Source organism: Pelodiscus sinensis, chromosome 4 (assembly GCF_052426305.1).
Source record: "Pelodiscus sinensis isolate ZL-2025 chromosome 4, ASM5242630v1, whole genome shotgun sequence".
NCBI classification, from domain to species: Eukaryota; Metazoa; Chordata; order Testudines; family Trionychidae; genus Pelodiscus; species Pelodiscus sinensis.
Window position 1 is genome coordinate 61,688,970 of NC_143055.1, and position 27,280 is coordinate 61,716,249.

At 40.2% G+C, this 27,280-nt stretch overlaps 1 protein-coding gene across 20 annotated transcripts in view; it reads right to left on the reverse strand.

Moving 5' to 3' along the window:
- TENM3 (teneurin transmembrane protein 3) overlaps positions 1–27,280 on the reverse strand; it is a 2,279,325-nt gene that overhangs the window by 249,030 nt on the left and 2,003,015 nt on the right. For 12 of the 20 annotated variants that reach the window (XM_075930245.2, XM_075930244.2, XM_075930249.2 and 9 more), the window contains one exon: positions 15,877–16,086. The exons of 5 other annotated variants lie outside the window; for them this stretch is intronic. In XM_075930245.2, coding sequence (XP_075786360.1) covers positions 15,877–16,086 — 210 coding nt within the window. Of the gene's footprint in view, positions 1–15,876; positions 16,087–18,155; positions 18,877–18,951; positions 21,057–24,300; positions 24,426–27,280 lie in introns of those variants that run through there. 3 more of the 20 variants (XM_075930260.2, XM_075930254.2, XM_075930261.2) reach the window with 3 other exon arrangements.

Genomic DNA, 27,280 nt, shown 5'->3' on the forward strand with positions numbered 1-27,280 from the left:
GAAGAATCAATTATATCCTCAGATTCCCTTACTGTGCATGATTTCTTTAAATGTGATACAGTGTGGGGGGCGGTCTCTGTATCAGATTATATCCAAAGTGTGTTACACTTTTGGCAGGTTGTCCCATCTGGCAAGCATTCCAATATATGAAGTATAATTAGTCGTTTTAAATCCCCCAATTCATGAGTAGGTCAAAATTCTCCTGGAAAGATATTTTGCAGTTAGTGACACAGGAGGTGTGGGGGAGACTGTTCTTTGAAAGCTGTGAAGACCACAATCAGAGAAAAATAATTAGTTTTGGCTCCTCTATTAAACAACAAAGATTGAGATTTATAAAAATTCTTGAAAGGCACATATGAGTTACAGAAATCGCATATTAGAACTAATTGCCCACCACTTTGCAAAATTGGATTTTGGGAAGGCATTGGGAGATGGAAGAATTTTAATTTGCTGTTGGCAAAAAGACTGAATGTTTAATTAAAGTGAACACATGTACATTTTGGAAGTTAGGAGAACAATGCCAACAGAATTTTGGCACAGCAACCAAAAGAAAAAAGAATAAAAGAATGGACTAATCATATTGAATATCAAAAAGGGATATAAAATAAATTGACAAGTATTCAGAAACATTTGTTACATTTTAAAAGCCACTCCATTTTCCCCAAATAAGCGGAACAGAAAAAAATAGTTAATCCAGAGCTAAAAATACTGACCTTACTGCATTGTCTTATTTTGTATGGATGAGAAGAAATGCCTCCATAGCTACTGAGGAAGTGCTGCAAGCACTGCTACACAGTGACTGAAACATAACAAACCTCTGGGTCCAGATGAATTCAGCATGCATCTTTACAAAATATTCCTGTCAAGAATGAACGTGTACCACATTCACTAAGAGCTTGTCACATCTCTCTCTTTTGGATTAACATATATACAGTAGGAATATTAGATTATTTATCTCTCTAAATATTGCCACGTGCCTGGGAATGCTTGGTTTCGGTTGGGGAAAGTAGCTGGAGAATGGTTTGACAGTTAGGAGGAGAGACTGGGTTATGGAGGGCTTATTCTGGGAAGAACAAGAAGATGTAGACAGCTTCAGATGGTTAGGTTGCAATATAAATCATAAGCTTCAATAAGTTTAGTTTACAAAACAGGTGAGCCCTGACTTTCCAAATGCTTTAGTAGTTTAGCTCTTGATCTCAGTCATTATCAGTCTATATTAGGTTTTAAAAAGTGCAAGCTTTGTTAATAATTTAAGCAATTCTTTAAGGAAACAAAATCAGTTTTCCCCTTTTAAAGAGATTGCCAAAAATTAAAACAAGGACACGTTTACCCTTGCTGTGGCAAGATAACTTGTTCATCAGAAATATTATTGTAAGAGAATGAATTTTGGTTTTTACTTGTGGCTCTCTCTTTGATTGTGTTAGTTTTGACATAGGCAGTCTAAAATGATGCTTCTGTGTAGAAAATGAAGTCAGGTGTCTTTACTGTATTATTTTCCCTACTTTTGGTATACATATATTTTGTTCATTTTCACTCCAGCTTCATTCTAGTTTTCTATTTGCAAACCTCTGGAACAATTGTGACTTGTGTTAGGAACATTTTCCCTAGAAGTTTACAGGATGAAAAATGATTACAAGCTAAACTTCTTAGTCCGGCGCCCTCTGGGCCTGTCTGGTCTCCCACCAGAGAATTTGCTGAACCACAAGAAGTCAACAGCAGCATTACCAACACTTTCACTGCTTACTGGAATCTCACAAGACATTTAGGGGTAAATTAGAGCTAAATAATAGAACACTGAGAGCCAAGACTGGTGGCTGTAAACAAACTTTATGAGACCTTGGGAAACTTGGCTACACCCATGACAAGCGAACATCTGGCTAACTAAAATCATGGCAGATCACAAATGTGGCCAGATCAGAATGTTCTGGACTGAAGAAGTTCAACCGCTACTTAGTGATCCCACACTGTATTATTGCCACTGCATGTGGATTAATTACTTTGTAACTGCGAGAAGACGACTTTCTATGCCAGGGGTAACCAACCTGTGGCTCTTGAGCCACATGTGGCTCTTTGCTCACAGAAATGCAGCTCTCAGGGTTACGGCTCGTTCGGAGCCGCATGCCAGCTTTGTGCACATGCCCCAGTTCCTGGAGGGAAAAGTGCGTGGCTGTGGCGGTGGCAGCTCCAGTGAGACCCAGGCACTTGGTTAGAATGGGAGGGGTCTAAGGGTGCCTGGCTCTGGGGGAAGAGGAGGGCATTGGATTAGAGTGGGGGGAGCTGGGGAGGCCTGGGGGATGGGGAGGGCATTGGGTTGGGGAGGCTGGGGGTGCCTGGTTCTGGGGGAGGGATGTGTGGCTCTTTGCACTACTATCCACAGCTCTTTTGGCTCTTCGTGTCTAACTGGTTGGCCACCCCTGTTCTATGTTATATTGCAATTATAGTTGTTTAGAATTCCTCCTCTCTCAATGTATTTAAAAAGCTGCAAACAAGATCTGAGCACATCCTAAAGGCACAGAATCTAAAGGTAAATATAAAGAAACCAACATCTTATATTATTAAAATCTCATGGCATATGAGCAAACTGCATGTTTTGGGGAAAGGAGGCAGACTCGGTTTCTGAACACTTGAAGTTGGAAATGCTGAATTGGCAATATATAATACTGCATATGCAGTTAGTCTGTTTCACTGTTATAACACTCTGAAATAATAATCAAGGTGATAAAATACCTGGCCATGTATACCTCATTTGGAAAATTTATACACAGCGATGCAAAAGACCAACTAAAGTTATCTAGTCCATCCCTTCTCAGCCAATGCAGCATTGTTCCCAACAGTACATTTCTGGGTTTTGTTGTTTTTCTAGTTTTAAATGTTGTAAGCAACAGAGGTTCTATCAGTCCCTTTGGGAGACTATTACGCATCCTAATGGAATCACTGTCAGACATGTCTTCTGCTATTCAGCCTAAATTCCCCCTTCCTTAGTTTTATCCTATTACTACTAATTACATTCCTAGGTATGGTACTAAATCATCTCTCTCCCATCTTTTAAAAATGTGTCTATCTTTGTCCCCACTTAATCCATGCTTAGCCTACGAATACAGTAATACAGTTTAGCTCTTTCAATCTTTCCCCATAAGCCAGTTCCTCTACTTTCCTGATTATTTTTCTCATGCTTTTCTGAATACTCTTCAATTTGCCAGTAAGGCCTTGTCTACATGTCAAGTTACCACACAAATCAGAGTGTGAATCTATGGCACATCATTTGCTGTGCAGTAATATCCTGTGTGGACACATTCAAGTGCATTGAAAGGCTACATCTACATTTAAGGCAGCAGGCAGAATACAGGCATGGCACATGTAGCAACAAGCTGTATTGAAAGGTGGGCTATAGCCATACCTGTGATAGCAGCAGACAGCTACAAGGCACAGCGAAAGGCTCTAGAAGCAGAGAGGAATGCTTACAGCAGTAAGGGAAGGGTGTTGAAGGCTCACCGCACTACATCAAAACCAGCACTGCTTGGAACTGTAAACAGCCATGTAGGGTACCTACCCTGGAGGATCAGGCACATGGGCAAACTACTGTACTTGCCTAAGCCATGTTTCACCATCTATTCTAAACTGCTATTTCTGCCTGCGTTAGCTGTGGATGCAATTTCTTTCCTCTACATGCTGCCAAGCATAGACACAGTCAAGATCCCGGGGTGTAGTTTAGCTCACTAAGTTTTCCATTCTGGAGTAGTCTTCTTCACTCTCTTGTCCAATCATTAATGGTGATGTTAAATAAAACTAGTTCAATAAGTGATCCCTGTGATGTTCTCCTCTAAATATGATACATTACCTTTTAGTTTATGGTCTCAGAGCTGCTTTTCAATCCACATGACCATTTTTTGGACTCAGTTAATTTGAATTAATATTTTAAGTAAGATATTCTAAGACACAATATGAGGTGTGAAAGCAAAATAAAGTTGTGTTCTGTCAGAGGGATGACGTCCTCATTTATCAAGGGACGTTGCACCCCCCTTTTTTAAGTCAAGGGATAATTTTTCAAGTAGGTCAAGAGCACATGGGTTTTCCATGCATTCTGGTGAAGTATAAAGTACTTTCCTAGAACAGTGAGAAAAATGGGAGAGAAAATCACGTATAATTAACCCGAATGCAAATACTGCCCTCGGTTAAGTTCTCTCCCCTTTCTTATTCTCTAGCTCCTTTTGTTTCCTACTTATCACATTTATGCTTTGCTTTTCTCCCATAATTCTCTATTCTGATTTTTCATCCCCCATAACCAGAATTTGTCTTATTTTTGCCCACACAGCATGTGGATGCCTGATCCACTCAAAGGGTACATCTAGACTACATGGCTCAGTCAACAGAGCCATGTAGATTAGTTTACTCGACAAAGAGAAATGAAGCTGCGATTTAAATAATCTCCGCTTCATTTCAATCAAAATGGCCGCCGCGCTGTGCCAACCAGCTGTTTGTTGGCACAGCGCGGCAGTCTAGATGGGGATCTGCCGACCCCAGAACCCTTTGTCGGCAGATCCTGTAAGCCTCGTTTCACGAGGCATAAAGGATCTGACGACAAAGCGTTCTGGGGTCGGCAGATCCCCATCTAGACTGCCGCGCTGTGCCAACAAACAGCTGGTTGGCACAGCGCGGCGGCCATTTTGATTGAAATGAAGCGGAGATTATTTAAATCGCAGCTTCATTTCCCTTTGTTGTCCTTCCTCATGTACATGGCTCCGTGGACGGAGCCATGTAGTCTAGACACACCGCGTGTGTTAGCATAGCACCTCTTGCTGTAAGCTGAGGCTTCCTGTGGATAACTGCTAAAAGGAAGCCTGCAGAGTACAAGGAGAGAGTTGGAATTGGGAAGTGACTTAAAGGAGCTAAGAGTACGACTGAAATTACTACAGATGGATTTGCACATAGGAATAAAAGAATGGACATACCGGGTCAAACCAAACGTCTATCCAGCTCAGTAGCCTGGCCCAGAGGAAATGAACAAATCAGGCAATCATCAAGTGATCCATCACCTGTTTCCCATGCCCAGTTTTTGTTTTTCTTCATTTAAATCATTACTTTGGGGTGCGGGTAGGGTTTGGGATGAGCCGTTCAGTATGCAGACTGCTCTGGGAAGGGAGAACTACCCCAGCCTTCTCTCACCACAGCAAACCGGGGCCAGGTGAGAAGCACCTCTCCATGGCTGCTGCAGCTCCAGCGGGCATAGCTGAGGGAGGGATGAATGTCCTCTGGCTGAGGTAGAACCAGGTTTGCGTGGCCCCTGCACTCCCCAGCCAGAGTAAGGAGTGCAGTAAACAGTGCCCTTTCCCCCACGGGAAACAACTAGCAACGTTCCCATATGAACTGCAGAGGTGGGAGGTTTGGGGCTGGGGCAGACCTGGAGTGGGGCGGGGCGGGGCTGAGCACACCCTCAGCCAGTTCCTTTCACCTGCCTGGTCACTCTGTCTCTTTTCTGTGCAGTTTTATGAGAAGCAATTCCATTCCAGGCACGTCCATTTTTCTGGAAGAACCAAACCCTTACTTTGCTTTAAGTTATGATAAGAAGCAGCTATATACAGGTTGTGCCTCCTTAAAGTAGGATTCTCTGGTCTGGCAACATCTTGAGTTCAAGAGTAGGGAGCTTTGGGGCTGGGGACTCAGGCAACACAACACCAATGGCTCAAACAGTGCGGGGAGACCTGCAGTGCGGTTGGGAGCCCTGCAGCAAAGGGCTCTGGCAGCCTGAGAAGCCCCAAAGCAGGGAGCTCCGGCAGCATGAAGAGCTCCAGTGGCATCGTCAGGAGCACAGCAGGGACTCAGGCAGCGCAGGGAGCTCCGCAGCATGGCTATAAGCCCTGTGGCAGGAGGCTCAGGTGGTGTGGTGAGTGCCATGGTAAGGGGTCCAGCAGCACAGCTGGTAGACCCAGGGATGAGGGGTCCAGCCAGGGCTGGCAGCACAGCTGGCTCAAGTCAGTGGGGTCTGGCTGGGCCAGAAATGGAGCCAGCAGGAACCTTGGAGGCCAGTGATGGGGGACCTCCCCAGGTCCTGCAAAATTCCCTTGTTCGGGACTGGCCACATCCCAAGGGTGCTGGACCATGGAAGTCCAAACTGTATCAAATGTGGTGGTCCCAGTTCTTACTGTTTAGGAGAAGTTCTTGAACAAACAGGTTGACAGACACACTCCCTCACAGACAAACTCTCTCAAATATATAGCAGGTAAACATTTGCTTCAAATCTTGCTATCAGCTGATAAAATGCATTTTGGCAAATCATTTGGGATATGAGCCATCAAACTTGGAGAACTATATCTCCTTAATCTGCTACTAAAGTGATACAACCAAGATTCAAGTTTTTTATGTAAAATAGTTGTTACATTATTTGCTTTGTGTGATCTGTTTTAAAATGAGGGGAAAACCCACAAGCAATGTTAAAGAACCTCCTTTCTCATGTGTGTGTCTGTTCATCCTCTCATTTTAAACTTTTCCCTCTTCTTCTTGACAGATATGTCCAGAATTTCTCTGTTTCTCATGGACTAGAAGTTCTGTTCTTCTAAAAATAATTATTTAAAGGAAGAGTTTTATGGTGTTCTAAAGAAGAACTGTTTTTAAACATAACAGAAAGTTGCTTGTTTAACAGTAGAACAGAGTCAATGAAGTGAGCTGAGCTATGGATGAGTAAAACAACAGAAGTTGGAATTCAATTGAGGAAATAAGGGTTACTTTCAGAAGTGATTGGCATAAAAGTTGCATCCTTCCTGAAATTTACATCTATCATCATGCCCCTTTTATAGGAAAAAAGTAAACTTAGCAGAATAGGTCTTCAACAATGTTAAAATCTTAGCTGATCTGGAGTTCTGAAACTATAAGCAACCCCACAGTGGCAAAATATCTTTTCTACCACAGGTGAACACAGGATGAAATGGAACTCTGAAACTAAAACACTATTTAAATCAACTGTAAGACTGATTTAAATAATATATTTTAGTAACATTTTCCATCTCTTTTTTTTAACCTAATTTCCTAAATAAAATCTAATTCCCACTGGTTGATAATACAGTCTAATCAAGGCCAAATAGGAAGCTTAATCCATTACTGAACATTTAATCAGACTCTCTATCTTTTGAATTGCTATGTTAGTTAAATTAAATTGGACAAAAAACATTAAAACCAACAGTATGTTTTCAGTAAAAATAAATAAAAGTATTTTACTTTCAATGGTATGTATACATTTAAATATAACTGAATGCAATCAAATAATAAAAGCCTATTCATTCACCACCTTTCATCCCAAATGCTTTTGTAGACAGTATACATTTAGGGATAAACTCACCCACATACGGAATGTGGCAGCTGTTCTGCACCAACAACATTACATAACAGAGGGTTTTCTCTTTTTTTTGTGAGCATGTGCGAGTTTAGAGGAAGTGTAGTGAAGAATAAATTCACCCAGCTGAAAGTAGAAGGGGTATATTAATTAAAAAGAATGGATTATTCAGATTGGAATGTGTCTAGAAGGTAAAGTTGATATGTGGCTAAAAACATGGATGCTGCCAGTAAGAATCGCTATCAGGACTGGATCTTAACCGTTCAAACCTAGTATACTGTCTGTAAAAGTTATAAAAAGGACCTGAACCAATTAATGGGTTGAATCTATTATACATAACAATTAGTTGACTGAATGGGTAAATCCCCACTATAACTTGTTTTGTAGCTGTAAGAAGAATATTTTCTTAATTTGGATTAATAACTTAAAACATGAGAAATCAAGGGAAAACAAAGAAACCACTACAGCTACTTTTCTTTCTCTAAGCACTTGACAAATAGGTGACAAATTAATGTATCCTATTCTGACAATAGTAGGCTCTGAGATTCTCCAATTGATGCTGTGTGTGAAAGGACACTAATTAATAGGCTCATTTTTTTCCTCCCTCAAAAATTCCCAAAGGATAAACATTAAGAAAAGTAAACAAAGTACTTGCAAATCAAGATAAATATAAAAATGGATTATATTCTCATTAAAAAGTTTAACATTTTTCAGTTTTGCCACTTCATAGTTTGAGATCAGATAGATTACTATTTACTGCTTGTATTCCGTGTGTGTCAAGGATAATTGAAATAAAATTCACTGGATCAATCTGTTCAAGGGTGAGGGACAGAAAAGTCTTCCTCCTTGTCCCCAAGCCCTGCTAAACTGGGTAACCATTTTTAGTTGACCTATTACACACAGGAGTGGATCTAAGGAGGTCTGTGCATAGAAGCAATGAGACGGCATGGAGTGGGGTGGGGGCAAAGAGTTGAGCAGGTAGAATGGCCTCTTTAGTTAGCTATAGGTCTAAAGAGACTGGATCAGATCCTCTAAAAACTTTCAAGGTTCATCTAAGAACATGCTATGGCGCCTAAACTTTAGGCTCTATGATCCTTTATTGATCTTTTATGTAGGCCTGCTGGGAGGCCAGACAACTTTATTTTGGCCTCCCATCTGTCAAAGAAGAAATATTAATTTAACTTTAGAACCAACAGGACTTCAATATATGCATGAAGTTAAGCACAAATTTAAATGTGCTTTGCTGACCAGGAATGGTTTGTTGAATTGGGGCCTCCCGTATTTTGAACATGCCCTTAGCAATTTAATTTCTTCTGTTCTTTCCTTTCAATTTTTTACCATATGCAAATTTCATCTGAATACTATTTAACCTTCTCCTCCTGCTTATGGTCTAGGAACAAGACTTGTATTTTAGACTAATGCCTGCAGTTCCCCATTACGCTCCTTTCCTGGACTCAACACATTGCGGTTTTTAATTTTCCTTTGTTTTCTCCTTGAGTCAATTTTTAATCTTTGTAACGCATACATAAGACAACTAGAATTAATAGCTTAAATACTATGTAGTACTTTGCAGTGCACGTACCATGAATTCTACTATCATGACAGCTGCATAGTTGCTACGTGCAGGACAAATCACATTGATTCTATGTCCATTTTTTCTCCATTTGTTGTTAACTGTAAGTGTTGAATGTTCACAGACCTTGTCATCACTCGTAAATTAAAACCTAAGTTTTAAATGTGTCTAATTTTTTATTTTCTTAAACTATAATCAATTCAACATTTGAAAACCCAAATTCAACTGTTTTCCCCTCAGGGGATATGTAAACATAGGAGGAAAAGTATTAAATTTTGGACTGCCGGCCACAGCTTTCCTTTTAAAAGTACTTTGAAGATACTAAGCTATTCCATAACAGCTCTACTACAAAGCAAAGAATAGTCTTTGCTAAATCTAGAAGGTAGTGTCCGTCCTGACTAATGTGGCTGTATGCTGGGGAGATCAGCAAGAAACTAGGGGGGTAGAAATCTTTCATCACAAAAGTAGATAGCAACAACTGAGCGACTCAACATTAGAGCAGTCACCCCTTGCTACTGCACTCCCCTTTGGTGGGTGGAGGAAGGATTGATGGTTTGCTTAGCTCTTTCATTGTTAAGGTTGCAGATACGTCACAGCATTGTTTTGTAATCAAATATCACCAGAGCAGTCATGAGTCATGTAGTGAATGCTCTGTAATTTTTGAGAAAAATGCTTTGGCCAATGACTACCTGCAGCAGCCCCCTTTGCCCTCGCACCACAGCTCTAATCTGGTGAGGAAGGGACACCCTGGAAGGGGTGGGGATAGGGATGTGACAGGTTAACTGGTGAGCATCACCTGTAAAGGTGATGCTTACTGATTCCATTTACCCAATAGGGGCAGTTCTCCGCCTGCTGTGTGGAAAGGAAGTTGCTCCAGCCATGAGGAGCCCACTGTAGACAGGGGCTGCTCTGGTGTCTGAAGCAGCCTCTGTCCCTGGTGGGCCCAGGCACCCCACAGGCAAGAGCTTCTCTGGCTGGACTGGAGCATCCCCGCCCTCCACTCACTTCCTCTTTAATCAGTTAACTGAGTAAACAATATTCTAAACCAGTTAACCAATTAAATGGGATTTTACGTCCCCAGGGAGGAGGGAAAGGCACAGAACAATCCCTCCCCACATTCATGTTGGGCATGGGAATTTCCTGTGTTCCACACGGCTACCTGCTAAGGGTGTTGTTATGTAGCACACAGAGCAAAGCACAATTCAAGTTTGGTTATGCTGCCCCTCTGTCATGAAACCTGGGGCAGGAATCTAGCAAGTGGCACTGAAACCTTGTTAGTCAGGTTACAATGTTTGCTGGGCCAAGTCTCATGGTACACAGGAGCCACTGCTGCAGGGTGAGTACAGGATGGGCTTGTGTTCCAACACCTTCCTCCACAGGCCCTGCTTTCTGCATCAGGTCAGTGAGGCAGTTCACTGAGATCCTTCCCATGTGGTAAACCATGGACACACAAAGAAGTCACAGAGAAAATGAGTATCCTGCATTTTTCTGCACTGAGAGAAATCTGCAGCCCTACTCATTTTTGTACCGGGTTATGTTTTGCTGCATTGGCATGTCAGGCAATGTTCTGCAGACATGAAAGTGAGTGAGTAAAAAAACCTTCTCAGAATACCCTGTTGCCTGGACAAGACATCACAATCTTTTCACATTTTTGTGCCCTTTAGAGCCCTTTATACTAAGGAAGTCTCTTTTCCCCTGGACAGAAGCCAAATATCATTTTCCCATACAGCAAATAAATTCACTAAGAAGTTGGACAGTTTACTTCATTTAGAGCTAACATCTGAACTCAGAGCCAAGTGACTAGTTATTTTGGATTTTGTTCTAATGACTGGGCAGACAAATTTTCTCAAATGGTAAAAAGGATGTAAAAGTTCATAAAATGTTACAATAACTGATCGTGACAAATATTGATAGGGAAAGATATGAAAAGGAAACAAAGTAAATTAACCTAAACTAAAAGACTTACTGATACAGTTCAAGGACTATACTGAAATAATGCTTGGTTAAAAGCAGAAGATATGGAACTAGAAATTAATGAACCAAAATTGATGTATTAGATATTAGACCTAATTGGTAGAAAACACAATGACGGGATGAACTGTATGATCTGTCATTTACCTCATTTGGTCCTTCAAGAAAGAGGCTTTGGGGAGAAGAATACAAAAGAATTGACAGAAGAACAAATGGAGGTTATTGGTGTGAGTGTCACCATCATAGTTACTACATCTTGCTTCATTTCCTGGGATCCCAGGCCTTTGTCATGATGACTTAGAGATGTCCTGACCAGACCAGGCCAAGAGAGGAATCTAAATGTCATTAACCACCCTTACCAGCTCCAGTAGAATCCCATATACCACATGAGATGGAATGAGATTAGATTTACAGCAGCAGCTCATAGAATCATAGGACTGGAAGGGTCATCTAGTCCTGTGTGCCACACTCATGGAGGGACCAAGCACTATCTAGATCATCGCTGACAGGTGTTTGAATAACCTGCTCTTAAAAATCTCCTGTGATGGAAATTCCACAACCTCCTTAGGCAATTTATTCCAGTGCTTAACCAGCCTAATGGCAGGTTTTTCCTACTATCCAACCTAAACTGCCATTGACGCAATTTAAGCCCATTGCTTCTTGTCCTATCCTCAGAAGGTAAGGAGAACAATTTTTCACTCTCCTCCTCCTAACAACCTTTTACGTATTTGAAAGTTTTTATTGTATTCCCCCTTAATCTTCTATTCTCCAGACTAAACAAACCCAGTTGTTTCAATCTTCCGTCATAGGTATATGTTTTCTAGAACTTAAATCATTTTTGTTGCTCTTCTGTGGACTTTTTCCAAAGTGTCCACATCTTTCCAGAAACCTGGCACCCGAAACTGGAGAAAATATTTCAGTTGAGGCCAATCATCACAGTAGAGTGGAAAAATTACTTCTCATGTCTTGCTTACAACATTCTTCCTAATACATCTCAGAATGATGTTTGCTTTTATTGCGACAACCTTATTCTGTTGACTCATATTTAGCTTGTGATCCTTCCTAGGCAGTCATTTCTCATTTTATACCCATGTAACTGACTAATCCTTCCTAAGTGAAGTATTTTGCACTTGTCCTTACTGAATTTTATCCTATTTACTTTAGGCCATTTCTCCAGTTTGTCTATATCATTTTGATTTATAATCCTATCTGCCAAAGCACTAGCAACTCCTCCCAGCTTGGAATCACCTGCAAACTTTGTAAATGTACTCTCTTTGTAAATTCATGCAAGACAGTATCAAAAGCCTTACTGAAGTCAAGCTTTATAGCATATGTCATGCTCCCCTACCCCTCCCAACGAGGCTTGTTACCCTGTCAGAGAAAGTTTTCAGGTTGATTTGACATGATTTATTCTTGACAAATCCACACTGGCTGTTACTTATCACCTTATTATCTTCTAGGTGTGTGCAAATTGATTGCCAAATTATTTGCTCCGTTGTCTTTTTGGGCACTGAAGTGAAGCTCATTGGTCTGAATTTCCTGGCTTGTCCTTATTTCCCCCTTTATAGATAGGCACTTTATTCACCCTTTACTAGTCCTCTGGAATTTCTCTCTTCTTCCATGAGTTTTTGAAGATAATCAATAATGACTCTGATATCTCCTCAACCATCTCCTTGAGTATTCTAGGAAGTATTTCATCAGGCTCTCCTGACTTGAAGACATCTGACTGGTCTCAGTTATTTTTAACTTGTTTTTTGCCTACTTTATCTTCTGATCCTACCTCATTTTCACTGGCATTCACTATTTTAGGCATCCAATTGCTACTACTCTCCTTTTTAGTGAAAAACAAAAACATCATTTTGCACTTCTGTAATTTCTGCTATTGCTTCTCCCTCCCCATTAAGTAACTGGCCTACTCTGTCCTTTGTCTTCCTCTTGCATCTACTGTATCTTCAGGTAACTTCTTTTCCCCCAAAAAAGGACAGTTATGTCCAGCTTTGATACCACCTAAGGGACTGTCAAAACAATGCATTTTTCCTTCTAGAACGATCTTCAGTTAAAGGGAAAGGGAATACAAAATGTTGTTAAAATGAAAGCTTTACTTCAGTGGTCCCCAATGCGGTGCCTGCGGGCGCCATGGCGCCCGCCAGGGAATTCGTGTGCACCCGCCAACAACCTGGGTCGGCCCTGCCCCCTGCACTCGGGCGGCCCCAGCCCTGGGGCACATGCAGGCGCTCGGGCACGCGGTGCTCAAGTGGCGCCGGTGCCGGCCCCAGGCGCGCGGCTCGGGCGGCAGCACCGGCCCCGGGCCCACAGCACAAGGCACTCGGGCGGCCCCAGCCCTAGGGCACACGCTGGCACCGGGTGCAAGGGCATCCCAGTCCCCTGGCGTGCCCCTGGACGCGCGGCCCCGCCCCCGGGCGCCCGGCACGTGAGTGGCCCCACCTCCCGGACACCCAGAAGCCTCTAAAGATTGGGGACCACTGCTTTACTTAGTCCTTTACCTTTCAAATGCTTTAACTGTTTTTCTTTCTTTTCTGTACCTTTAATTAAAAAAGGTTAAAAGGCCGTTAAATGGTATATTTGCCATGGTACTAAGCAGGCTGAGATCTCTGTATAGCAAACCCTGAATCCTGTTTAACAATAATTAACTTTGCACAGGATTGAATTATGTTAACATTTTAGGCCCTGAAGCCCAATTCATATAGCAATTCCTAAACTTCTGGTTGGTCAATTTGAGATAGTTTTAAAGGGACTAATTTTCAGAAAGCATTTAGTTTCTAGATTCTGAAAAATCAGACCTCTCTAAAATGTCTCAAGTTGAGCACCCAAAATTACTGTTACTTTTGAAAATCTTTATCCAAGTCACTAATATAGCACTTCTAGATCTTATCTACTCAGGCACAGGGCCTTTTCAAGTGAAGGTACAAGATCTATATGCTTGGCTATCCTGTCTCTAACCAATTACTGCTCTAAACATTATACCAGAAGTTCTCAAACTTTTTCTTTCTGAGGCCCATGCTATAAAAACTCAACTGTTCGCTTGTGTCACAACAATGATTTTTCTGAACCTAAAAGTAGGGGGAGCAAGCAAGGCAAATGCCTGTGGTCCCATGCCACAGAAACCCCTGCAAAGGTACATTGCTGAGGTTGCGACTTTAGCCTGAGGTTGCAGGGCTCATGTCCCCAAGCTTCAGCTTTCTGCTTTGGGCCCCAGAAAGTGTAATGCTGATGCTGCTTGATGGACTATCTGCTTTTGGCTCCCCAGGGGGTGCTGGAGCCTTGGCTGGGAACCACTGCACTTCAGCACAATTCCTTCAGAACCTGGAACAGAACTTAGTATCTCTGCTCTGTAAGGGTACATCTACACCAGTGCTTCCTGACCTTTTTTTTTTTTTATAAAGTACCCCCTTTAAAAAAATTGTAAGTACCCCCAATACCTACAATTTTCAGACACACATTTTTTTCTACTATTGCAACACATTTGTTTAAACAATTTAATCGTAGCCTGGCTGGCGATTAAATATTTGGGTGTAAAAAGTACAAAAATAATAAAGCACTGTAAAACTTAGAACAAAAGTTCAGTTTTCTCCAAGTTTCAGTTATGTTGATGTATCTCCTCAGACTTCTCTCGAGTACCCCTGAGGGTACTCGTACCACTGGTTGAGAAACACTGGTCTGCACAGCAGGGCTAAAGTGGAATTAAGCTATGCAACTTCAGCTACGTCAATTGCATAGCAGAAGTAGAAATAGCTTCATTTGGCTTCTAGCGCTGCTTACACAGCAGGAAGTTGAGGAAAGAGCATTCTTCCTTCAACTTCCCTTACTCCTCGTGAAATGAGGATTACCATGAACTGGGGTAAGAAGTCCTCCAGCTCAACTTTATTTCGAAATAAAGGCGTGTAGCGTAGATACGCACTATGTTATTCTGAAATAACGCTGCTGTGTAGACATAGCCTGACATTCTACTGCAGTTTAGCAGATAGATTTATAACCAACTGTTAAACATGTGTGAAGTCCCCCTCTAGCCCACAAAGAGAACACCAGTTATTCTTTGAGCTCAAATGGTCAAAGTCAAGCTGAGTCACTATAGGTTTGGGCAGGGCTCGCCAAGCTGTGGCAAGCCCCGCTTGTCAGCTGCGCGGTTCAGCATGCTGCGCATGCGCAGACCATGCTGCGGCGCCATGTTGGGCTATAATCTACTCTAATTGTTGAGCCCTGGGTTTGGGTATCAAGCCCTCGTTGTGCATGATAAATTTGTTTTTTCCATTTTGCTGATTTTAACAATTGGTTTAATTCATATGATAAAAGAATCCTTAATACTCAGTTTTATAGCTTAAATCTACTATTTGCTGTTTATTATGGCCTGATGAACAATCAAGTACAAGTGCCATTTTGGTCACTTGTCACATATTTTGACTTCTTATGTTACACATTGGCAGGTTTGAAAAATTATTTGCTTTGGAGTGACTGACTCCCATTCTCATCACACGACTGTTCTTACATATTGGATATAGGATTACATCTTGACCACACAGAGAGTTTCTCTATGCTGCACTATCTGCAGCAATATCTTTTAGGCAGTATCAGCCCCAATGTGTTCGTGACCTTTGTTTTTTTGGAAGTGAGTCAGTAGGACATACCCCTATAATGTTGAAGCTAAGTATCACATCAGTTTAAGAAACTTTAGTTTACCATTTGAAAAGAAACACAAATGTAGAGTAGTCAGACCATCACTATGAGTTATCACGTAGTGGTCACCACTGGTATGTGACTACTACTTCTAAAATAATAAACTACTTTCATCTTATATATTACATAAGGTCAGTCTCTACTCTTGCTTATTTGCATTCATTCCAGAAAGTACACATGCACTCGCGAAAATTAAAAGAAGATACATTTAACATATTGAGTAATTTTAATTTCTTCACTCCTATCTGACTGCTCTGTACCAGGATGGAAAATAAGAAAGCGTATTCAAACTATGGACAAGTTGTCCTCTTCTTACCATGATCTGGGACACAAACTGAAACAGTACCGGTCTGTACTAGGTAAGTGCTGGTGGTATAGTCCTCATCTGTATCAGAGTCCTGAACTGGCTGGATGGCATTAGTACTTAGCAACCACCTCTGGTTGTCATGGAGACTGGGTGATGGAGGAAGGGAATGTAAATGTTCAATGACAGATGGACTAGATGAAGAGGATGGCATGGGAGGACCTATGGAAAAAATAAAAATAAAATATTTTAAAATATGGGTCAGGATATCACAAGAGATAAATGAAGTCCTTTCTATATCATTGAAAGGATATTCATGTATTAAAACAAAAAAACCAGGGTGGGCAAAAATACTTGATTGTAGTACACAATACAAATGGTTTTAAAGGCTTAAATGTCACAATATATGGTTTAATCTTGTGGTCACCAACTACTGCAGGGAGTAGTAACAAAAGGAATCCCCTAGACTATGCTGTGTAGTAGATGGTCCCAAGTAAGTAACATATGAATAAAAATGTTTGCTTTTCCAGCATTTTGTAAAATAAATTATTTTTTACTCTTTTAAATCTGACTTTTAAAGAGCACTGTAAGGGCCAGAGGCATTAATAAAGTAAAACCTAATACTTCTTTTTGGCTTGAGGAAACGTGTCAGACAAACATACACATGTTGCACCATCCTTCCACTTTGCATATCTGCTCCATTTTGTAGGCAGGGAGGCATAATAAAAGCATTCAGAAATCAAGATTCCTATATATTTCAGAGCAAGAATCCTACCTATGAAAAGTCCCACCTCCTCATTTTGATAGAAAAGGCAGGCAAAAGTGAAAAGACAGCATGAAATGTTATGCTTGAGATCACAGATATATAGAAATCAGGGTTTGCAATAACTGCCTCTGATGAGAAGCAAGGATGTTAGCAACGTAGAAGTGAGGGATTATAGATTATTTCAAACTATGGATATCCATTAAGAGGAAAGCAAACATTAACTATTAAAATCAGTGAAATGTTGGCCTATCAAGCTTTGTATCCACCTTACCAAAAGACTGAAATTAAATTATTATAAAAGAAAATCAGAGAAACTTAGGGCTGAAATGGAACCTCGAGAAGTTAAAGTCAAATCCCCTGTACTGAGGCAGGACCAAATAAACTTAGACCATCCATAACAGTTGTTTGTCTCACTTATGGTTTTTTTTAACCTTCAATAAAGGGGATTCCACAATCTCCCAGGGAAGCTCACTTCAGAGCTTAACTCCACTTTTAGGGGAGGGAACTCCAGTTATTAGGAACAAACACATAACAGTTATACTGGATTTGATCATCAGAAACCCAGATATTTGTGTTTCCAATGACCACCAGAACTGCATGGAAAATTTGCGAGTCTGTTGCAAAGGTTGCAGATCACTCTAGACATCTGGATAGACGCTTGTGTAGAGCTAGGAAGGAGCTAGTGGTCATAGTCCAAATAAGTACCAATAACAGGTAAGGATAGGAGAGAGGTCCTAGAGGCCACATTTAAGCTGCGAGGTAAGAGACTGAAGTCCATGGATTCCAGGTAGCATTCTCAGAAATGATTCTAGTTCTATGTACTGGACCAGTTAGACAAATTTTATATTTCACACTCCATTCTTGAAGTCATTAATGGATCACATGGTTGGCTCATATTCAGTTAGCAAAATACCGACTGAGCCCCACAGGACCCTTTTATATACACCTAAGTTTCACAGCAAACAACTGAGAGCTACTCTTTGAGAACAGTCTCTCAGCCAGTTGCACACTCATATAAAAATTTTATTTAGACCACAATGTCCTAGTTTGGTTTTAAGAATGTCATTTGGGACCGTAGCAAAAGCCTTACTAAAAGCAAGATATATGATGTCTGTTAGACTAGTAACTTGTTAAAAAACTAATGTACACATATTCCTCAGCTGTTCTATAGGGCTCATCTAGACTACACCAAAGTGCCAAAAGAGGAATTTGCATATCTTCTTCCAATCTTGCTTTTGAAAGTGAAAGTAGTTTGGACATGGCTTTTACGGCAAACCCCTCCTTTTTCAAAAAGCTGCATTTCCTCAAAAACTGAGGTTTACGCAGCTTTTTGAAAAAAAGGGGGGGGGGGAGATCCATATCCTCTTTCATCACTTTGGCATAGTCTAGATGAGCCCATACACAATGAAAAATATTTCCTATTTAAGCATAAAACCACACACATTTAGCTAAAAGCTAGAGACTGATATTGATACATTTGGTATTTGAAATGAAAATCCACAGCTAGTAAAGAATGGTTACTTACCCCACAATAATTGTGGGTCTTTGATATGTAGTAATTATGTGCAGGCTAGTGTCGCTATGTATGTATCTTCTGCATGGAGTCCTTTGAATTGCAATGTCTGTTGGGGTTGCACAGGTACCTGTCTCTCTTTGTGCTCCATGGGAGAGCAGAAAGGAAGGAGGATCCCTACAGATGTTCTTTCACAATTCAAAGCTCATTGCAGTTGAAAAAAAGTGGGGTGGGGGAACCACTCTGACAACAGCTTGAAGACCACTGTTCGTATAGATTAAGAAACCATACTTTCTTCCTCGAATATAGGTTGAGATAGATCCCAAAGCAAAGCAATGGTATGGTAGGATTGAGGAGTTTCAGCGTTTCAAATAAATATGGACTTCTCCTCCAAACTTGGTACCTGAATTAGCAACTATGTCTAAGGTATTGTGTTTGGCAAATATCAAAAGATTACTCTACACTGCTAATTTCTGATAGTGGCACTTGCTTGAAGTATCTACACCATATAACCTATGTTCAGGTGGAGTGAGCCTTGATGTTTGGAGGGATAAATGCACCAGCCATTTGTAACACTGTGAGATCCATTTCAATATTCTTGGTGAAGAGATGGCTTGACCTTTACAATGGCCAACTACAACTGAAAATAGAAGGTTAATAGTGTAATCCTGTCATTATAGTAAAGCAAACTCATGAATACAACTAATGTGTGTAACTTTTCTTTCAGTATAGAACATGGCTTTAGGAAGAGAGAGATTGACCGACTGGTTTTGATACACGTCTGAGATCAGTTTAGGAATGAACTTACAATGAGGTCACATACTAAGAACTTCTTCCATTAGGAGAGCACAGACTTCTGATACATGTTTTCCATTTCTGTATATTATTTCCTGAGTCTGTTAGAAGCAGTCTCTGTCTGAGGACTTAACCAGACTCTAAACATGCTATCAAATGCAGTGTCTCTGAGTCTAAATGGAATGTCTGGCCTTGAAATGGAGATCAAATCCAGATGGTTTGAGAGCTGGTTTGGGGGATGAATGGACATCTGCAGTAAGTCTGTCATCCAAAACTGTCTTGGTCAATAGGCATCTACGAAAATGGCTTTGTTCTTTCAATCTTGATGCTCACACTTGGAATCGGGATAATCAGAGGAAAGACGCAGAGCATGCCTCTATTTCACTGATGAAGGAAGGCATCTGACAATTATGCTAAACTCAGAACTCCTCTGGAGCCAAAATTCTGACATTTGACATTGTGATATCAAAGAAGTCTACAATGGGAGACTGCAGTGGCAGAATAGTAATCTCATGCTAAATCTGTATAAGGGCCTTTCATGAAAGGTTACAGATTACCTGCTCAGGAAATTTGATAGACTGTTACAAACTTCCAAGGGATGAAGGCTCATTGGAGTCACTGCGTTCTAAGAACTTGGTGGTCTCCAGGCAGACGGGCGAATAACATGTTTATGTAATGGATGGCCATTGTATTACCTGTGAGTTCTGAAAGATGGGTAGAAATGCCCATTGGTTGGCTCCAGTCTATCGTCATTAATGGGGAAAGCAACTCTAGCTAGGACTGATGCCATCAAAATGTCAAAGAGATTCTGGAATATCTGTTGTGTAACTACTAATTTATCTCTAGATCTCTGAGACACAATATAGAAAAATCTGAAAAGTCTTAAAATCATCCCTTGTGGGACTGGGACTATTGTAATGGTCTCAAAAGGCAAAAACAACAATTCTTTCAATGGTCACTGGGGATACTGTTGTCTATCTACTTCTTCCAGCTCCTAGGAGTTTACGGGCAGCCTGATTGCCCTTTTCTTCCTAGACATATTTGACAGTGATCCACAGCAAGATACTCACATTCATGGTCTCTAGTATGTCCAAACTGGCATGTCATATGTGTTCTGCATCCCTGCTCAATCCTAGAGAGAAAGTTTAATACAGTGATGGTGAAGAAGGGTAAGACTTTTTGAACAGTGGTGCCATGGAGCAATGCCTCTGCTCAAATCCTGGTGCCAGACAGTGCTCCAATACCAACAATGTCCTTGGAGGGAGAGTGATGACTGAGAGAATATCTTTGGCCCGTAAATCAGTGTAGTTGTCAATATTAGTGTCTTCATGAATGCCAGTACCAACTTTCTGTGCATCATACCTGCCAGAGTAGTGGATTTGGATGTCTTGCCCCTTAAAAAGTTTCTCATCCTCTTTTGAGTCATATCTCCTGACAAACTCAGGCTTCACTTGGCTGTCCTTCAGTGTCACCCTTACATCAAGTGCAGTGCAGGCTATAAATGAAGATACTGTTGACAATAGAAGAGAGGGCACTGAGCTCAATGCCAATGTGGTGACTGTGAGTGTTAATATCAGTAAAGAGGCAACTGGTACCACAGGCAGAGGCAGTTGCCCTCAGTGTAGCCTGCACCAATTTTGATGGTGTCTTTTCTTTCCTGCCTTCCTTTTGCTGGGTTGTAGGATATGACTGAGGAATCCTTTTAACCATTCTTTGGAAGCATTAACTTCCTCTGGGTCTGATGTGGTATACACATATTGCTCTAGTAGATGCAGTTTCTAGTCACACATTACTAGAATTGAGTTCTTGAGAATAAAGGTTTTATGCACCAAACATTTATTCAGGACATCACAAGGCTGTTCATCAGAAAGAATAGGCTTCAACTGTGTCCATTGACCAGACCAATAAGTCTGCTGAAGATTGAGTTTAAACCCTATTCAGAAAGTTCAAAGTCCTTCATGTTGGTCAGTGTGAGGTACTTTACGCTGCTATATTGGAAGGTGTACATAGATGCATGTTTCTTTTCCTCCATCATTTTTTCTGGTCGAGTGGCTACATCTGAGGAGTGTCCACATCTAAGGAGGAGTCAAGTCTTCACTGAAAAGGTATATTTTTAAGCTAGAAACAAAAAATAGCACTGCCATGGTCAGGAAGATTGAACTGTGAGGGTCATGGCCACTTCTCCCTTTATACCCTGACAAGGCAGCATGAGAAGGCATAAAGCAAATGTATGGTCCCAATATATACTGCTATTCAAAAAAAGTCTGATCTCATGCCCATAAGATGCATGATTACCTACAGTGAAATTTACATTGATACATGGTCAAAGAATAGAATCAGTTTTTGCAAACTCTTCATTTATAAAAGCAACACTCTGTTAGTATTCTAAGTAATTTAAAACACAGTTGATTTTGTACATGAAATGAGATACTGGCAAATTTTTAAATAAAATATCCTGCCTGTAGATGGAGCACTCTGTCTGGAAACCAAGTAGCTGTATCACATGCTTGAATTAATTAGAAAATTAGCTTCACCTCCACTATCATATATAAACTGAAAACACAGCAGTAAAATAATGGAAAAAATTAAGAGGAATTTTTTTTACTCTAATGGTATTCAGTAGTACAATTACACTAGGTAAACGTGCTAGTGACTCATGTTGCATTTCAGATTAATAATATATTGTTGATATTAATATCTTGAATTACCTCCTCTTTCTGTTTCCATTTTACATGTTCCCACTATTGTGTTGCCTTTTTCACTCCTTTGTTTTTGTTTCCAGACTGAATATAGCAGGTCCCACGGTATATCAGATTTCTCAAATTTAGTTTTAACCAGACTCTAAGATGTAATTGGGTGGTTTCCATGGAAGTAAAACTGCTCTGTTCTACCCACAGAACTGTTTGCTTAGCTTTTCCACATGCCATATTTCCCTCTCTGGCTTAACTCTCTAGTCGAAAGCACAATACATTACTATGTAAGGAACTGAATTCTGAGATTAGAACTTGGCTCAAGGGACAAAGAATACCTTCAATTGATCTAGTAACTCCATGCCCAACTCAGAATGGTCAGCCAAATGCAGGGTTATTAGCTGAAGAAGAAATTTGGGGGGAAGAATGGGAATTTTCAAGACTCCAAAAGGAGGCTCATAGGAAGAGTAGGAAACAAGGCACAGAACCCAGCTGAAAAGCTATTAAACCAGCAGCATGATTCAATTTTCTTGCAGTGCATTTATGGATGACTTTCACAACTTATTTTTTGACAGTGGACTTATGTTATTTAGCATATATAAAAACAGATGTAAAGAACCATTATATTTCATTCATTAAATAATAACAGAAATACCTACCCAGCTATTTCAAAGATAGGGGAAGAGAGAGGAAGGAAGCTATAAAAACCTAACATGTTAGAACAAATATTTAAGGCTGATTTTGAACATCTCACTGCAGACCAGCCCAACCTCAATAAGTTGAAGGTGTATACCCTTTGAAGCAAATGAACTTGTCATAGATTTGTAATGAAACCCATGCATTTATAGTTTTCAAGATGCTCTTGCTTTCCCTCTCTTCTCGTTTCATCCTTCTCTTTATGCACAACACTGGCTTGATTATGCAAACTTTAATTATCTAATACACTGTTATCTGCAAAAGGGTTACGTCCATCAAGTTCACTGAAAATTTCTTCAATTATTCAAATGTATTCAATAGTGCTGCAGCAAAATGCCATAGTAACCCTTGAAGTTCACATGGCTAGGTCAATGAAAGAATGCTTCTATCAACCTAGATGAATTATCGGTGTAATGGAACAGGTTTTGAGTACTGTAAGCAGTACACTATAGTAGTATAATGGCACAATATGGCACCCACACTGTCTTATTCAGGCAACAAAGAAGAAACACAGAATCACTGAGATTAAAAGTAGAAAAAAAACCCACCTACCCACTCAAAACAATTATTTTTGTCCAACAGTTCCTAACAAGTACTGCCTGCAAGTGAATCCAACCTTTTGTGCTAATAAGGAAATCATATTTTCCCCACCTTTCCTTTCCCAGTCACACCTCAACTTTAGACTGGTCATCTGACCTTTCAATGAGTTATGACTGGCCTGTGGAAAGTCTGATGATATTCCCATAGATTTCCCAGAAGCTAATAAAACTATTATTTTGTTCTTCAACTTTCCTACTGACCAGGGATCAAACATTCACATCAACAAATTAAGATAAGCATTAAATAATGGTCTTGCTTGGAGCACAGAGCGTGGAGCTGCAGCAGCTGGTTACATGGTCAATATCTTTTTTTTTCCATTTTTTACATCCTTAACCCTTACTGTCTATGATTTTATGATTTGTGTAGGCCTCTGTATACGGCTAATATTGTTTCATGTGTAGAAATAACCTGAAAGACATAATTCCATATCTGGAGATATATGGCACTTAGATACTTTCAAACAGCTTAAGCAAAAGCACAGAAAATCTGCAGGGTTTGAAAAATTGAGCTAAGTCCAGTGGGGAGTGAGTCAAAATAGCAAAAAGAAAAGAAACTTGGAATGAAATAATATGTGCCCCTTCCCTCTTCCAACTGGCCCAGAAAGAAATAAAACCCAGAAGAAAGCTGACTAGATGAAGTGCATTAATGCAGAAATATATCCGGAGGCAATAAAGAATAAATAACACACACACACATAATGTACTTCTGTTGCAAAAAATAGTGCTGTGTTCAGTTTTGGGCCCCACAATAGAAAAGGAACTTTGGTAAACTTAAGAGACTGCAAAGCTCTGCAAAAATCTGCAGTCCTAATTAATGATATGTAATCAAAGTGGCAGTAGAGGCCATCTCCCAGATAGAAAAACTAAAAAGAAATGAATAGGATAAGAGCAACCTATTGAAGGGGATGGCAAAGGGAAGAGACTGTAATTGTCTATAATCATTTGACACATAGTAATGGAAAAGATAAGGAAGAACTAGTCATAGTACAAAAGCAGTGACTGTGGGTAACATTTTCAAAAGCATCTGCATAATTTAGGAGCCTAAGTCCCATTTTCAAAAGTGGTGTAGGCACTAAGGATCCTAAGTCCCATTGTATTTCAATGAGACATAGGCTCCTAAATACCTACAAAACTTTTGAAAATGGGACTTGGGCTCCTAAGGCATTAGCTTTTCAAAATGTTTCCCCACAACTTGACAAGTAAAATAGAAGCTGCCTACGGGACTGAGCGGACATCCTAAACTTGTAGCTCACACAATAGAACAACTATCTGGATAGGTGTGTCCACACCCTCCCCCCCCCCCCCCCCGCCACAGAACTAGCACCTTTCAAGGAGCCCAGGGTCACAACCAACTAACATAAAACCGAACTGACTTACTTTAATATTAAACATGGAAGTACAGCCCATGAAGACTCCATATCCCAGACCTGCAATGCTCCATCTTGAACCAAATCACCAGATGACAGTGAAAAATTCCATGGGCTACCCCAACACAGAGAATCAATTAGACTGTTGCATTTCTTTTACCAATAAACTTTTATTATGACAAAGAAAACATTGACTCCTAGTAACTACTCATCTTTCATCTTCGATTTGTTATCAATCACATGCTAGCAAAGTGATAGAGATGTAGCCGTGTTAGCTAGCACTTTGTTTCAAGTTGGAACACTTCACACCTGAATTACCAACTGTATGATCACAAGATTTATTTCTTTGAAAACAGCATTGAACATGTTAGGAACACTATGTTTAAGAGAAAATAAAATGGATAAAAAAAGTAGGAGAGGCGTATTCCTGCTGTTGTGTGTGTGTGAAGGATTGCATTAGAAGTTCCCTATTTGGCCCTAAAATCTATATATCTATTAAAATTTTGAATGGTAAATGACTGCTACAATAATACACTGTGCTAAAAAGTAACACCAGAAAGTACATAAAACTCTCATTTTATTTTACATTTTAATTATATTCCATAAATCATAGATTTCATTATCTCTTTTTTGTTGGGAAAAAAATTTCAGGTATATGCAATTTAGCAACTAAATCACAGAATCATAGAAAAGTGGGGATAAAATTTAATCTCTTTCCCTCTCTCCCGCATCCCCTTGATGCAGGAACAACTATACCTTGACCATCCCCATTTGCCTAACCTATTTTTAAAGACTCCAAATGACAGAGAATCTACAACCTCCCTTAGAAGGCTATACCAATCTCAAAGTTTAGTCTCCAGCTTGAGCTGTAAGATCTACACAGCTTCTCTTAGTCACACAGCACAAGCCAAGTCAAACTCAGTCCATAGACCCAGCTGCCAAAAATTGCTGACACTAGTTTGGGATTTTTGTTTTGGTTTCTTGTACTGTATAGGCTTATTGCTACAGGTCAACCTTACTCTGGTTGAAGTCAATGGCAAGCTACCTTTTGACTTCAAGGACAGCAGGATTGGGCCACTGAAATATGACCTGCATAAGGAGAGAGAGAGAATTCTTGTGTCCCCACTGAAGTAAATTTTCGGAGGGTTATCTGTGTTAGTTTGTTTCTCTAACCTGAAGCAAATACACACTACCCTTAGGGGTTCTTGAGAGAAGTCTGGGGGTACATCAACACAATTGAAATTTAGAGAAAACTGAATTTTTGTTTTAAGTTTTACACTATTATTTTTGTACTTTTTACACCCAAAAATTTCATCACCACCTGCCTATGATTAAGTTGTTTAAACAAACATGTTACAGTGGTAGAAAAAAACTTTGTGTCTGGAAACTGTAATTACTAGGGGGTAATTATATATTTTAAAGGGGTATTTGATTAAAAAAAAGGTTGAGAAACACTACACTACGTAATAGAAATTCTAACTCATGAACCAATCCCTGCAATAAGCCCCATTACCATTCCAAACAATACTATCATAGACTAGAGATGTAAGTGACTAGTCGACTAGTGACTCAACTAATCACTTCTCAAACTCCTTGCTGCTTAAAAGCCCATTTCCCATCCCCCCTAGCACCATCTTCATGGTGGGGCAGGGGAGACAGGGAGTAGCGGGCAACGAGGAACCAGCTGGAAATCAACTGATTCCTGGCTTGCACCCGATCCCCGCCCTCTGGTGAGCTTCAGCCTTTTAAATGTATTAAAAACCTGGCAGCTTTTAATACATTTAAAAGGCAGAGACGCAGTAGGGTTAGCTCCCTGGGCCAGGAGCTAACCCCGCTGTGATTCTGCAGTTCCCTCCTTCATCAATTAATTGATCAGTCAATGGAAATTACATAACTAGTCAATTAGCTGATTAAACACCATTTAAAATCCCTATCACAGGACCTAACCACATCAGGCATACAACCAGGGGCTCCTTCCCCTGCACATCTACTAATGTGATATATGCCATCATATGTCAGCAATGTCCCTCTTTCACGTACTTTGGTCAAACCAGACAGTCTCCAAGCAAAAGAATAAATGGACACAAACCAGATATCAAGAATGGTAACATTCATAAACCAGTAGGAGAGCACTTTAATCTCCTGGGACATTAAGTAATAGACTTGAACGGTACGTGAGCAAAACAACTTCAAAAACAGACTGCAGCGTGAAATTGCAGCTAGAATTCATATGCAAATTTGACACCACCACAGTAGGTCTGAAAAGAGACTGGCAGTGGCTAGCTCACTACAAAAATAATTTTCCCCATCTGGTATTTTCACCTTCTCACCAACCGTTGGAAGTGGACCACATATATCCTCATTGAATTGGCCTCGTTAGCACTGGTCCTCCCTCATATTTTTATGCACACGCATGCGCGCGCGCCTGCACGCACACACACACCCCTCACCATCCCCCACACAGTTATGTTGTTACTTTAGGCAAATACAGTGAACTACACATACGCTGCTCATCACAACAGAGGGGCCAGATCTGAATTTTTTTTTTAAAGGTAATGGAATCTTTTAAAGCCAAGATCAGACAGTCACTGGTTTGTGAAAATTGGAATTCATGTTTCTTTTAGATAAATTAATCAGAAACAAGAACATTTTCACTTACACAGAAGGGAGGCTTCAGCATTACTGAATGCAATTTATTCCATAACTTCCCAGCATGTAAATACATTTCTACTAATAAAGCATATATAGTGTACATAAAAAAATATTGACTATACTCCCAGCATTCCAGTTTCCTACTGTAGCTGTATTATATGCAGCTTAACTTAATGAAAACTGGTAGGTAGTATGTTACAACACAAAATTACCAGATTTTAGATGTTTTAATTATTTCATATAACATACTAAGTTTGTAATAAGTGATTTTTAATTATAAATCCATTTTATATTATAGACCCCCTGTATGCTATCCAGCCCATATGATTTGGCATTGG